Source organism: Penicillium cataractarum (genome assembly GCF_028827025.1).
Source record: "Penicillium cataractarum strain IBT 29864 chromosome Unknown utg000004l, whole genome shotgun sequence".
In the NCBI taxonomy this organism is placed as follows: Eukaryota; Fungi; Ascomycota; class Eurotiomycetes; order Eurotiales; family Aspergillaceae; genus Penicillium; species Penicillium cataractarum.
The window spans coordinates 238658-252743 of NW_026622740.1; the positions used below are offsets into that span (position 1 = coordinate 238658).

At 47.0% G+C, this 14086-nt stretch overlaps 5 protein-coding genes across 5 annotated transcripts; 2 read left to right on the forward strand and 3 right to left on the reverse strand.

Moving 5' to 3' along the window:
* Positions 1-1992: 1992 nt before the first annotated feature.
* Positions 1993-2994, reverse strand: N7496_004614 (NAD(P)-dependent oxidoreductase; the record flags this gene model as incomplete). Its single annotated transcript, XM_056697543.1, has 2 exons — positions 1993-2657; positions 2721-2994. The coding sequence occupies 2 exons, from the start codon at positions 2992-2994 to the stop codon at positions 1993-1995; spliced, it is 939 nt and encodes a 312-aa protein (XP_056556068.1).
* Positions 2995-4701: 1707 nt separating this feature from the next.
* Positions 4702-5682, forward strand: N7496_004615 (Aldehyde/histidinol dehydrogenase; the record flags this gene model as incomplete). The annotated part of the gene is made up of 1 exon (XM_056697544.1): positions 4702-5682. One exon carries the CDS (start codon positions 4702-4704, stop codon positions 5680-5682), a length of 981 nt encoding a protein of 326 aa, XP_056556069.1.
* Positions 5683-6722: 1040 nt separating this feature from the next.
* N7496_004616 (uncharacterized protein) lies at positions 6723-8357 on the reverse strand (the record flags this gene model as incomplete). The annotated part of the gene is made up of 1 exon (XM_056697545.1): positions 6723-8357. The coding sequence occupies one exon, from the start codon at positions 8355-8357 to the stop codon at positions 6723-6725; it is 1635 nt and encodes a 544-aa protein (XP_056556070.1).
* Positions 8358-10511: 2154 nt separating this feature from the next.
* On the reverse strand, positions 10512-11342 carry N7496_004617 (15-hydroxyprostaglandin dehydrogenase (NAD(+)); the record flags this gene model as incomplete). The annotated part of the gene is made up of 1 exon (XM_056697546.1): positions 10512-11342. The coding sequence occupies one exon, from the start codon at positions 11340-11342 to the stop codon at positions 10512-10514; it is 831 nt and encodes a 276-aa protein (XP_056556071.1).
* A 333-nt stretch (positions 11343-11675) lies between these two features.
* N7496_004618 (FAD-binding oxidoreductase) lies at positions 11676-13775 on the forward strand (the record flags this gene model as incomplete). Its single annotated transcript, XM_056697547.1, has 6 exons — positions 11676-11935; positions 11995-12005; positions 12065-12220; positions 12277-12661; positions 12715-12799; positions 12858-13775. The coding sequence occupies 6 exons, from the start codon at positions 11676-11678 to the stop codon at positions 13773-13775; spliced, it is 1815 nt and encodes a 604-aa protein (XP_056556072.1).
* Positions 13776-14086: the final 311 nt, after the last annotated feature.

Sequence of the window (14086 nt, forward strand, 5' to 3'; positions counted from 1 at the left end):
CACGCTCTCATACAAATAAATGCTCGTAATTCCTTCAAGCTATTTCCCACTGGCGATACTCTCTTCCGTGCTTTCAGCGGACGAGGGGATACGGGTGTTAAGTACCACATGCTGGGATTTATCAAGACATCACTGGCTCACTCGACTTTCCAGGATGAAGACGGTGTGAAGCAATCATGATTGGCAACTGCCTAATAGATGTAAGTTCCTTTATCTACCAAAAAACTAACATTTGATAACCACACTAACAACTGGCATTTTAACTACGTTACGAGATCACCGTAAAGACAGTGATGATGTTCAGCAGAAACACTGACTATGGTCTCTAGTTGGAAAATGCACGTCAGATCCTCACATAGTCAAACGGAGCACCGTAGATGCTGTAAAAACTAAAATTACGTTTTGTTTCGATATCTCTATGCTGCAAACCCTTTTGGGCGTCAATGTGCAATGTATCTCCGTGTTGAGAGTTGAGATCGGTTTTAGCCAAACAGTCACCCCACACAGCCATGTGGGGTATTGTCGCGCCCCCAAAACGGTTCTGCACGGAGCATAGCTTTATCGCAAAGGTCAGTTCTGATGACATAGTCTTTGTCATACGATTATTGTGTCTGATATCTAATGGCTATGTTGTAAAATTCATCCTTCATAATGACTCTTTCTCTGGCTCGAGGTTATTGTGTGTGCTTGATTGGAAACGTCCGTAACTCTCCCGTTACATGTTATCCATGGATAATTCACCAAATATGTTGAGGACAGGTGCGCCGGGGCCTCGGAAGCATGTCTGCACCGTCTGTAGGAAGACATTCAAGCGGAGTGAACATCGTGTTCGCCATCAGCGTGGTCGTCGTTAGTTATTGTTCCCTTCAGATCAAACTGAATGAAAAAGCTGATTTCCCAAACAGATACACAAGAGCGGCCTTTCCAATGTCGGTATTGTCCTAAAGACTACAGTAGAGCGTAAGATTCTCACTTCGTCGCCATTCATACGGGAAATTAGTTACCCAAAGCTACTCAAGTCATATCTAACTACTTACTGGTAGAGATGTGGTCGTCCGCCATGAAAAGGCCGCCCACGAATCACTATACACTCCAAGAGTTGTACCCGATAACAATGCACCGAGTTCATCGGCATTGAAGATTCTCCCAGGGCAGCCTATGAGCTCTCATACAGATACACAGGATTCCGACCAAACACCATCCGAGGAACAAGGAGCCACTGGCACAGCAGCCTACTGTCCATCGCCAGTCAGCAAGCTTGCCACACCTCCAGCTACTTTCGATGACGATGACGGAATCCAAAAGGCAATCGCAGTGCTTGACTTTACTACACTTGATTCACAGGCTCTATCTACCAACTGTATGAGATTACCAACCTCGACGCCGCACCCTCTCCCAGGGGAGGATGAGTCAGTACAAAAAGAACCACTTGTGATTTGGCCATATCAGCCCTCTACCCGAGGTAGTTCAGAACCTTCAGAATCATGTTGGCTGGCAGGCGGGGAAGCATTATATGAAGCCCATGATATTTTGTCTGACGAAACATCGAGTACGCATTTTGCTCATTTCCCTGTCACGACGCAGATTAGATACCGCAGCCCTTTTTCTGAAGAGGACAACCTTCCCCTACCTCTGGGTTTGATGTTTGATCCTCTGTGGAATCCGGTGGTGGCAAAAAGAGCTGCAACAGTTGGCTATGTGGTCGATTTGCATTGCAGAGAAGGTGCAGCGAAAGATACAAGAGGAATGAGTGCAAGCTGCTTGATATCTGTGAGACCAATACCCCTTCCTCTTTCACCATTAAATTCTGTCTGATCAATGAAGGGCCTGCCGCAGACATAAGATTCACCTCTGTCGCCCGCACACTGTATCCTTGCGCCACTGAAATCATGGACCCGACATAGACTACTTCCCGAGCCTCTCTGTATACTGTATATCGCAGGTTCTGAATTTAAATTCATTGATTATACACTCCCAACTATGAGCTCTCAATCAAATGTCTTTAGCAGTTACATAGCTAGGATACACTGTGTCGTCAGAAAGGTCGGCAGAGGCAGTCCAGTGCTTGTGCCTAAGTTTCGGAGACTCAATTTCGTCCACAATAGCCACTGCCAAGTCTGCGGCCGATATGCCGGTCAAACGACCATCCAAGATGTCTTCCCCTTCTTGGACACCTTTTAGTGGGACGTAGTCAATGGCAATTTCATAGGTTCCAGTGCGCGGCCCCGGTCGGTATAGAGGGCTGGGCGAAACAAACGTCCACGAGAAGGAAGTGTTCCCCTCGAAGAACAAGAGGCTAGCTCTCCCAGCCTTGATATATTCAGACGCTCGATCATTCTTCCGGATATTATCTTCATACGTTCGTATCAGCTCCAAGTCAGCTGCGGTGGCTTGGCCGGACCTTTCGGCGAGACGAGCATTCCGGTATGAACGCAAGGCGTCCCCGATTGGACCAAGACGCTCCTCCATATACCGCACATGAGAATCGCTTTCTGCCATTTGTCGGCGATAGGCGTAGAAGAAGTTCGGGTGGTCTGATAAAGACTCGTGCGTTCCAGGAACCACAAGGCTGCCGGCACCTCCCACAAACACAAAGTATTTGATGTTTGCGAGTTTAACAGCGAGAATCAGTTTCCTTACAACCTCCACGTACGGCACTGTTGAATAAGGTGTTATTAGATATGAATTTCAAGGTTGAAGAAAAATGAGTCTTTGCTTACTGTAGCGAAGTGCATCTGCTCCTTGCGTGTGAGGCCCGTATTGGCTCACTAGCACCTCTATGTCGCGGAAATAGTTTGCAAGGTCGCCAATACTAGCTGCCTCAAGGTCTAACTTTCTAGGCGTATAACCAGGGCATGTACCAAAGGACTCAGGGTTGCGTGAGAGTCCAATGACCGAGTGTCCCCTACGGATGAGCTCAACACAAAGGTATGAGCCTCCAAATCCAGCAGGGCCAATGATGCCAACAATCTGACTTTTTTTGAATGTAGACATATCTTGTTCTAGTATAAAGACGAAGGAGGAGAGAGTGGAAGGGCCTTGTTAACAATCTTTCCTGGGGCCAATTACCTTAAAGTTACTGAAGCAGCATGTGGGGGAAGGCGGCTGCGGTAAAGATAAGGCAAACAAGCAACTCAAGGATGTATTCTCATACTATGTTCTCTCCCTGAGTCTTAACAACGATCAACACGGGTGTGGGGTGAGGTGCTCGGCCCTCGTCCTTTGTCCAAAGCTAAGGAGACTATGGAGACGAGGATACTACCCACGCCTTCATTCGGTTAGGACGATGCCAAGTTGACATTTTTATGAAATTGTCTTGTTTGCACTTCTGCCACGTTAATACACTGCGGGGCTGTCATCCCAGCACAGCTTAGTGGGTACAAAGTCCTATGACCCGAATCATTTCATGCGCCAGTGCCCGTGCGTACACGCCTCAAACAGAATACGGTTTGCGGGTTGACATTTAGTAAGGACGATTTATTTTGACACTGAAATTTTAACAGAGTCCTTACTATTCAATATTTTAAATATTCAATCTATTGACAATAAAAATATAGCAGGTTTAAAGTGTGGATGAGTTCTCAGCAAGTTTTCATTGCGTCAGCCTTGAATACTCGGATAAAGTCACAGTAGCTCCTTTTATCGTCAAGAAAATATCATATCATTGACCGAACACGCAGCAAATTCTCATATATAACTTCTGGACTAGAATGCTTCCTGAGAGAGTGCGATTTTGTCGAATAATGTGGATGAAAATTGATAAGTCGCAAGGTCTTTATGTGGGGTATGTGGGCTTCGAGTTTGCGAGTTCACCAAAGAGACTGTCGCTGGGTACCTAGATCAATACTTCCCTGCTTAATTCTTAACTATTATCAAAATAGTTGTGAGTGGGAGGGGCTCCACTGGGCATATAATCCCTGACACCTATAAAGACTATATACGGAGGGACTGTTTGTCCCGACATTGAAGTACATAATAAGACACCGAGGCTCCGCCTAGCTCTTCCTTCTCAATTAGCATCTGATTACATATTGTTGTTCTCAAGCCTCCAGAATGCTTTCTCCCACCGAAGCCATCAGTGACCTGAAAGAACCCGGCCTATTCATTCAGAATTCGGCCTTCATAGACGGGAAATGGGTGAAAGCAAGCGAGACATTCAATGTCTATGGTTAGACCTCTCTTCCTGCGACACTTAAAGGTGAAAGGAAAGGAAAGAGCACTCTCTTTAGCTAACCGTATAATAATTTTTTAGAGCCCTCCACTGGCACAATTTTAGGCACTACCGCAAACTGCGACATGGCCGCCATGCAAACAGCCATCCAGAGCGCATACAATGCCCAGCCGAAATACTTCACCGAGACAACGGCCGCTTCCCGCGGCTCATTACTCAGAAAGTGGCACGATATGGTCATGGCCAATATATATGATTGTACTTTTACGCTCCCTCAAAACCCCATCATTGGTTCCAGCTAATCGATCGACCATAGTATCAATCATTCTCTGTCTTGAAAATGGCAAGACTATTGCCGAATCTCGGGCGGAAATTGCCCACGCTGCCAGCTTTATCACCTGGTTCGCGGCCGAAGCACCCCGTGCCTACGGTGACTTTATCCCATCTTCGACATTGAACACTGTGGTCATGACGTCAAAGAACCCGTGGGTGTATGTGGGATTATCACTCCATGGAATTTCCCTGCCGCCATGATAACACGGAAAATCGCGCCCGCATTGGGGGCGGGATGTGCGGTCGTTATTAAACCTCCGTCGGAAACCCCATTCACAGCATTAGCATTCGCAAAATTAATGGTTGACGCTGGCTTCCCTACAAATGTCGTTCAGGTCGTTCCGACTAGGGATAGAGCTGTTAGCTCTGAGTTGGCGGTCAATCCACTGATAAAGAAGATAAGTTTTACTGGGTCCACGGGTGTTGGGAAAGGATTGGCAAAGCTGGCTGCGGGTACACTGAAAAAGGTCAGTCTCGAGCTTGGTGGCAATGCTCCCTTTATTGTCTTTGAAGACGCAGATCTTGATCTCGCTGTCGAGGGGGCTATGGCTTCAAAATTCCGGTGTTCTGGGCAGACTTGTGTGTGTACAAATCGGTTTTATGTGCAAAAGAGTGTCATCGAGGAGTTTACGCAGAAGCTCGTTACAAAAGTCAAGCAGCTCAAATGTGGTCCCGGCCTTGAGGTAAATTCGACACAGGGCCCTCTAATCAACAAATCCGCTGTGCAAAAGGTACAAGATCATATTGCCGACGCTGTTGGCAAGGGTGCTGAGGTGCGAACTGGGGGCACGATTCCTGAAGGACTCGAAAACGGGTTCTTTATTGAGCCGACTGTGCTCACTGGGGTGGCAGAAGAAATGAAAGTTTCACAAGAAGAAACTTTTGGCCCATTAGCACCGATATTTGCTTTCGAGAGTGAAGAGGAGGTGGTGAGGTTGGCAAACAATACTGAGTTTGGTCTTGCGGGTTATCTCTACTCGAGAGATATCGGGCGGGTGATGCGTCTTGCGCAGAAACTCCAGCTTGGCATGTGTGGTGTTAATACAGGCAAGGTGAGTGCAGTGGAGGCGCCGTTTGGAGGAATCAAGGGGAGTGGATATGGTCTTGAAGGCAGCAAGTATGGCATGGCCGAGTATCAGACCCTCAAAACTGTGACTATTGGCAACATAGATCACTAAAGTGACATCGGCTTCGATAGGTTCTGGGGAAGCGGTACTCAGGCTTTATGATTGTACTTCATATCGATAGATTAGTTTATTTTGGTGTCGTTATTGACGAAGGCTTTGCTTACACACTTGAGCCTGGCTACATAACCTGAATACATTACATCTACGTGATCGGTGCCTAAGAGATGATCATTTCGCTCGTTGGGAAGTAACGAACATCTTGCAATTTCCAGTCTATACTCCTCTAGAATCTCAGATATTGTCTCCCATAGTAGCACAATCCAACCTGAAGCAGAACATTCGATTCATGCTGGCGCTCAACTTCGTTGTTCAGACCGACGATTTGCGTCCCACTTCCGTCCTCCTGCATACACTCTGTGGGTGGAAGACTTCTTGAGATATCCACCCCATAATACCAGCGCGGGTGAACTCGCATGTTGCAGGTGTGCCGTAGTGACATGCCCTAAGCTGTTCCTCTAACTCCATCAGATCGTTTCGTAAGCAGACCTGCAAGCTTTATTTTGAGAGCAAATAGCAGGCCACATGATCCGGCGCCGAGGATAATGATATGGGCATTGAAAAGAATGGTCATTTTCCCTTTTCATAAACAACAAATATCACTCTTGCCTTAGTTCTCTATAGTTATTGCCTTAATGGGTGGCACAGGTTTACAACAGTAGAGAGTATGATCTTTCAGGTAAAAAGGACATCAGTTACAAGATGTATTTCCCCGCTTCTCTGAGGTTATTGAAAATCCATGTCAAGATATGATGCTCGGGCCTACCTTAATTGCCGGTTTGAACCGAGCACAATCTATGTGGGGAAGGAAGGAGGGTTCTTCGGGAAATATTTGCAACCCAACCTGCGGACAATCAAACACACAGTGCCACACAGAAGGTAACGTATCATTTTCATGTACAGTAACTATTGACAATTTAACATTGACTTGGAAAGTGTGAGAAGAACTCATTATCTTTGCCCTCCAACGTTATTTATTCACTAACATCTCCCAGTCCAAGACCTCCATTGGTCTCCAAACAGACTAGGAAATTCTACATTTCGGCATGTGTCTGAATCTTCAGCATCTCCATAATGTTGTACTGAGACCACATACTCCTGTACTTTTTCCCGAACAGATAGACAGGAAGTGCCGTCACAATCAATCCTGCACTAATACCGCCAAATACATAGAACGGACTGGCCACCCCATCCTTCGTGATCCAGTCGTTGATGAAGTAGCTGTAACCAAAGAACAAAAAGTTTTTAAACATGACATTTGCCACGAAAATCTCATTGCTCATATCGCGGAATGCATCGATCGCGTAAGCCGAGCAAGGTCCAACAGCAAAGGCGATTCCAACCAGCGTCATCCCCCACATGAAATCGATCAGATAGACATTTCCTTGTGCCTGTGCTACAACACCAAAACCGAACAGCCCACCGGTGCAGATAAATGCAAAGATAATCAACGGAAGCCGGAACTCTGGCTCGTAGATACCGTTGTTGCGTTTTGCCATCCAGATGGTTAGACGGTCTGATGTCTGTGCAACTAGAGTACAGCCAATGACGCCGCCAAGGAATGGGCCTGTGGACAGGTACCCAACTTGAGCGGTTGACAGCGAATAAGGCGGCGGAGAGAATATCTGCGCCACGATGTAGGATATGGCGACGTAGGTTGAGGTAATGACACCGGTTATTACGACAGTCCACAACGCGAACAGGTTAGTGAGGCACAGAAATGGACCTAGCAAGAGCTTAATAAAGCTCTCTTCGCTGTATGTTCCCGTGTAAATGGCCATTTCTTGCCAGAAGGTCTTCGCAGGAGGTGGACGTGTAGTCAGTTGTGATGCTGACTCGACATGTTCTACTACTGTAGTTCCCTTCACATCGAATTTCTCATTGCCGGTGGCGAGGTGTTCGTTAAAGCAAGGATCCCTTATGTAGCAAGTTTCCGGGGCGAATAAAAGGAGTAAGAGCGTTTGGAACCCTGAGCAAGCCACCAGGAGGTAGAAAAGGTAATGCCAGCCCAGGTTATTCGTAACAGGCCCAGAAATGATAGAACTCATATTGGACACAGCCGTGAGAGTGAAAGAAATGACATTGACCCAGAGCCCACGTTGATGGACGTAGAATAAGTCGCCAATCATGGTGAAGGTGAGAGACTCGTATGCGGCAATTGCAAAGCCCTGAATAATGCGACCTGCAAGGAGGGTATGGTATGTTTTGCTGGCCGAGCCTATAATGCTCCCGATAACGCATGCAAGTGACGAGGCGAGAAAAACCGGTCGCTTCCCATATTTAGTAGCCAACGCCGAGGCCAATGGACAAGAAGCCCCAGCAACGACCATGTTGTAACCTGTCAGAAGCGTGATGTCAGTCAGAGGCCTTTTGAATTCCTCTGAAAGAACCACAATGCTGGCACTGAGGAGAGGCCCGATTGTCGCAGCGTTCAGACATGCCCCAAAAACCATAATTGCAACGATTGTGACTTTCTTGTAGTACGGCCAATTCAACGGATCGTTTGGATCGTTCGACGGTTGCGGCGTGAGGATGATATTTTTGTCGCGTCTAGTGCCTCTTTTGAGTCGTCCAGCATTTCCAGTGTTCTGGTGGTCAATCTCAGCTAGAGTAACAGTTCCAGGAACTCGTCGCAAGCCCGAAGAGTTCTCCAGTACACCCAAGCCCATGGTCGGAGAAATGCTTGGATAAAGGTGTTGTAGTTACAAGGAATAAACGAGGCTAGAAATTGGTAGGGCAGATCACTCGAACTCCACCCAAACCCGAATCCTGGAGATGAATATATAGGTTTTTCAATATACAACACGCGGGGATAATGACACAGCTCATGTGGAGAAGGATATTCCGGAGTCTACGACTCCACACGCGACAGCACTGATCAACCTGTGGGTCAAGATTAAAATTAGGCTAGAGATCTTGGCGATAGGTAGATTACATGGGATGAGTAATTCAAGAAAACAAATTTCTCTTCCTCTACCACTCTGCTCCTGAGCAGTGTCATCGATTCATCATGCCCCAATAAGCCCAGTAGTGGAATCCACGTGTATGCTGTTGAACAGGATGGGATAAACTATAGGTAGGCGCTATTCGACTCGAGAGTCGTAAAGTCCTGTTACGCAATTATCCTGCTTAACAATGTCACAAATTAGTTATGAATGCCCATGTGGGGTGAAGTGGGAGCTGCCAGCAGGCACTAAGGCCATGCCGGGTTGAAAATCGGGTGGTCTACTTGAGGTGCTTCCCCGCGGAGCGAGTCTAATCTCACATACGTAGCCCTTGATTGCTGAGCCAGTGAATCTCGCTAGGAGATTTCCCCGGATTCACCCCACACTTTGAGCACTTGAATACAAAACACGGAGTTCCCACAGAGTAGATCACGTCTTTGCGTCTCCGCTATCTTAGCCCTGATTTGTTCTACCAAACTCTCGGACTCTGCTTAAGCACACAGGGTCGGTCCTTTGTGTGTTGCAGTCTCCGGTCGAATTTTACTGGCCACTAGATAACTGGATAAACGAGGGAGAAGTTATCACGACACTCCCTGTTATTCCCTTTTGATTTTGCACATCACTTTTCCTCCTGGTAAGGCGAATGTAGTTGTTCATTCTTACAATTTCTCGCCGCTACCTCCTCCATGTTTCAATAGTGCCCTCATATGTAACTTCGTTGATACAGAGATTCCTGTAATTATCTTGACTCGTGGTACACGTTGAGGCTCTCTTTCTTGGCTGTACTACTAAGGCTTTGGTGCAGATTATCTATTCAGCCTCCACCAGAAGGTTACGGTCCGCTATGGTGTACCCTTTTTCTAGTATAGTAACTATTTAAAAGTTTCCTAGTATCAAAAGCATAGAAGGTATTCTTTTAGAGGGAGAGATGTAATACTATATAATGTCATTGCGAGGGGGTCCTTGATTAAGTTAAATTGAAGTGCCTATCCTAATCAGTGATTTACTAGGCCCTGGGGCAGAAAAAGAGAGTCTCAGTCCTTACTATTCAAGGTGATTCTGAGAATCCTTGTACAACAGAGGGCCGATCCAGATATAGTAATGCTACTATGATCGGCTGTGAAGTCACCTTCCCTGTGGTGTCAGCGGTCTTCATCGCCCTACAGTTTATTGCACCATCTCTGCACAGCAAATAACTAGCCTCTAACGAGGATATCCAGCTTCCTGCTTTCGTATGAGTTACTTGCCATGACGGCGTAGGGATAATGCTACTTAGTTATGTGTATTTCAACTACTGGATCTGCGACTGAAAGAAAGGTTTTCACAAATGACGGTTCACTTAGGTATGAGAATTTACAAGACAATTTAATAACATTTAAATTCACACACACCTACAGAAAGTCCTAGTTATTCCTGATAGCTACCAGTACTAAGTGAGAAAAGTCTTCGTTGCCGCGAAACCGTACATTATCATGTGTTAGTGAAGGGACACCTAATTCACTTCGTTCGCTTTAAAATCCAAGTATAGTGAGTCTCTTTCACTTGCAAATTCTAAGGCTAACGGCGCATCGTAGTAATTCCACTGAAGATCGACTGTTAGTTTGTATTCTATACGTTCTGGATGTGCCCATTTATCGTGCAGATGGCCACCGTGAGGGCCTTTGAGATTGGGAGTTAGAAGCTGGTGGAGTTGAAGGTTAGGCCAACATTCGTGTTCTCTAACTCAAAAATAACTAAACAGACTTGGCTGTCACAGCATCTCAAATAGTCCAGGCAAATGCGTATATCTCTAAGCCTACTGTTTGTCCGCAGCAACAAGGCTTGGATCCGTTCCGTGGAAAGATAGATATCCGCTATAACCATGCTTTCTCGGCGTCATCAAGACACGGGTGTGGTATAAGCTTCCTCCCAGAAACTGGCTGAATCTTCCCCCAGCCAGCGTTGGCTTTCGTTTGGATAGTCGGGCTTGGTGCGAAAATATAGCTGATCCAGACTTAGCTCAACGGTCTGTCCGTGAAGGGAATGATCCCCGAGAAATGCATCGTATGCTTTGATGACAGTCGACATTGGAGTGATATGCTCCTTTGGAAAGCGATCGAGCATCTCTTTCGGGCACAGAGCAGTCGGTACAAAGCCTGGACAGATGGCGTTTATCTGAATATTCTGCCGAAGGAGTGCCGGTCCCAGGGCTCGGGTAAGCCCGACTAGACCATGTTTGGAGGCCGTATATACAGGGTTCGTTTCCATAGGATATAGCCCTGCACTTGAGGACGTAATCACAACTTTCCCACCTGGAATTTTGTTTTGTCGGGCGTAGTGTTTGAAGAGCCATATCCCTTGTATGACAGCTGTGAAATTCACATCCAAGGCTTTGAGGTTCAATGCCAGCGGGAGGCCTTTTTCGTCATAGTTGTAGTCGTTTTCTTGGAGGAATTGCGTGTCCGCAATGCCAGCATTTGCGGCAAAAAGATCCAGCCTATTCTCTCCCCACAAAAAGGCCTTTCTAAATAGGTCTGCTTGCTGCGAGTAGGAACTGACATCCGTGAGGCAAAATAAGACTTGGTCTCCGAGCTCAGCCGAAACTTTTCGTCCAGTATCTTCATCAATATCGGCCATAGCGACTCTCCATCCTTGTGCAACCAGATGTTTCGTGACGGCAAGCCCCATGCCCGACGACGCCCCAGTAATGATGGCAACTGGCTGAGACATTCTGAGTAATACAGTGAGATCTTGAAAGAAAGATACTGATCAATACCAGACCTCTTGATACTGAAGCTTGATATTTCAAGAGACGACGGAGATACATTTAAACTGGGCATGTGGGGGGAAATGGTAGCTTTCCCGCAGCACCCCACCTTTGTGATAGCAAGGCAATTATGTGTTGACTCCATAAGCTATGCACATCGGAGTTCTAAGTGGACTGGATTCAACACAATAGGCTTTAGTGTTGAAAGCTTTGTTCTTATTCCACGTAATCCTTGAGTATAAAAGGCCCAACATTCTGTGCCCTGGCCCGTCTTCCGAGCCCAAACGGTCTTGATCATGTCCTCCGACAAACTCGCTCCCATACCCACGCTCGAACAAAAGCACAATGGTGTGCCATCGCGCCTATTGCATAAGGCGCATCGCGCGAAAGCTCTCATACAAGACATTGCGACCAAGCCACTCCGACCTAGACAACGTTTGCCCGCGGTACCACAAGGAATCGAGCGATCGCAGTTTTTCCTAGCTATCGATGAGTTGTCCAGGGAAATAGGTAATGAGAATGTTGAAATTAATGACAAACCTCTTGATGATGGCTGGTAATATATGCTCCGACTCCAAGACACAATTGATGAACAGAATACTAAATTTCAAATAGGTACATGGAGCGTAAGCGGCCTTTCTTATAGAGATAGTGAACAGCTTTTTAACAGGCGGCTTTTAATCAGCCCCCAATACACATGACGGAATGGCTATTACAGATGAGGAAGATCTCGTTGCTTCTGCCGTTGTCTACCCGGCTAGTACAGATGAGGTACAGAAAATTGTTCATTGGGCAAACAAATATCTCATCCCCTTGCACCCCATTTCCATGGGACGAAACTGTACGTCGAAGCCTCTTGCTAACTTGATAACGCCCTCTGACCAGCAATTATAACAGTTGGCTATGGCGGTGCTGCACCACGCGTTCGTGGCGCTGTTGTGGTCGACCTTGGGAAACGTATGAATAGGATCCTCGATATCAATCCAGAGGACTGTACGTGCCTGGTCGAACCAGGCGTTTCCTATTACGCACTATATGAGGAAATCAAGAGGCGTGGCTACAAGCACCTCTGGATTGACGTTCCTGACCTCGGAGGTGGATCGGTGCTAGGCAATGCCCTTGATCATGGAGTCGGGTATACACCATACGGGGATCATTGGGCAATGCATTCTGGGCTTGAAGTTGTCACGCCGACCGGTGAGGTAGTTCGGACTGGGATGGGTGCCCTGCCGGGGAACAATACTTGGCAGGTATTTCCTTACGGCTTTGGTCCTTTCATCGAGTAAGTTCGGCTCCCAGAATATATTTACTGGTTCCTGATACACTTCTCTCCAGTGGCATATTCTCTCAATCAAACTACGGCATCGTCACTAAAATGGGATTTGGCCTGATGCCGGATCCAGGTGGTCATGAGAGCTTTGTGAGTTACCTGATAACCTAATGACGTTGCCAGTCCCGTATTAATAATTCCATTGCAGCTGTATACCTTCGAGAAAGAGGGCGATTTGGAACAACTTGTCGAGATTGTCCGTCCTCTGCGAATTGCTATGATCTTGGACAATGCAGCAAATATCCGTCATGCGCTACAAATTCTGGCACTGTCTGGAAAACCCCGAACGGCATTTTACAAGGGAGAGGGTGCTTTTCCCAGTGAGAAGATGTCCGAGTACATGAAAGCTCACCCTTATGGCGAATCTACCTGGTTATATTTCGGTACATGTTACGGCCCGAAGGAAATTCGCCAGCTCAAGCTCGATATCATCCACCGCGAATTCATGAAAGTACCGGGTGCCCGAAGGGTCGACCCGGCCACATTACCACCTAGCGACTATTTCTGGTCTCGCGACAAAATTTCGAGCGGAGAGCCGGACCTTGAAGAGCTTGCTTGGGTTAACTGGTGGCCGAATGGCGGGCATGTTGCTTTTAGTCCCGTGGCGCCTACTCGAGGTGTAGATGCGCTACGGTTATGGCAGATGGCCAAGAAACACTGGACTGCGTCTGGGCTGGATTTCTTCCTTGACTTCGTCGTTGGACTCCGCGAGCTCCACCTGATTGGGGAATGTGTGTATGACCGTGATGATCCCAAGCAGCGATCCAATGCACTGGAGGTAATGAGATCTCTCATTGACGAAGCTGCCCAGAAGGGATACGGTGAGTATCGTACCCATCTACTACTGAGTGACCAGGTCGCGGGAACTTACTCGTGGAACAATAACGCGCTCATGAACTTCAACGAAAAGCTGAAGGACTGCCTGGATCCAAACGGAATCCTGGCACCAGGGCGGAGTGGCATCTGGCCCGCAAGATACCGAGGGAGAGGCTGGGAAATTACTCCAGTCAATAAGTCGCCTGAGGGTGATGGAGTAGAACCTCCACCAGCGTCGACGAAGCTCTGATGCCTGTTTTACTGGAGACACCTTACCTTTTATTTGTCACCGCATTATATCTGTTGTACTACGTTCCCTAGTCCTTCTTCAAATCTCATCTCTTCCGCGTGGTTCTTCCAACTTTATATGCCAGTTGCTACTCGTTCAACTTATTATATGACCGATGGATTGGGTATTGCAAAATTTAAGCTCATTGTTATTTGCAAGGCACGAAAGGGCAGAGACTGCTAAACAAGTATCCGATAAGAATCAACCCCTTCAACTACCACTATCCATCTAGGAGACAGAGATTATTAATAAAGCCCTAAGGAAGTAGACTG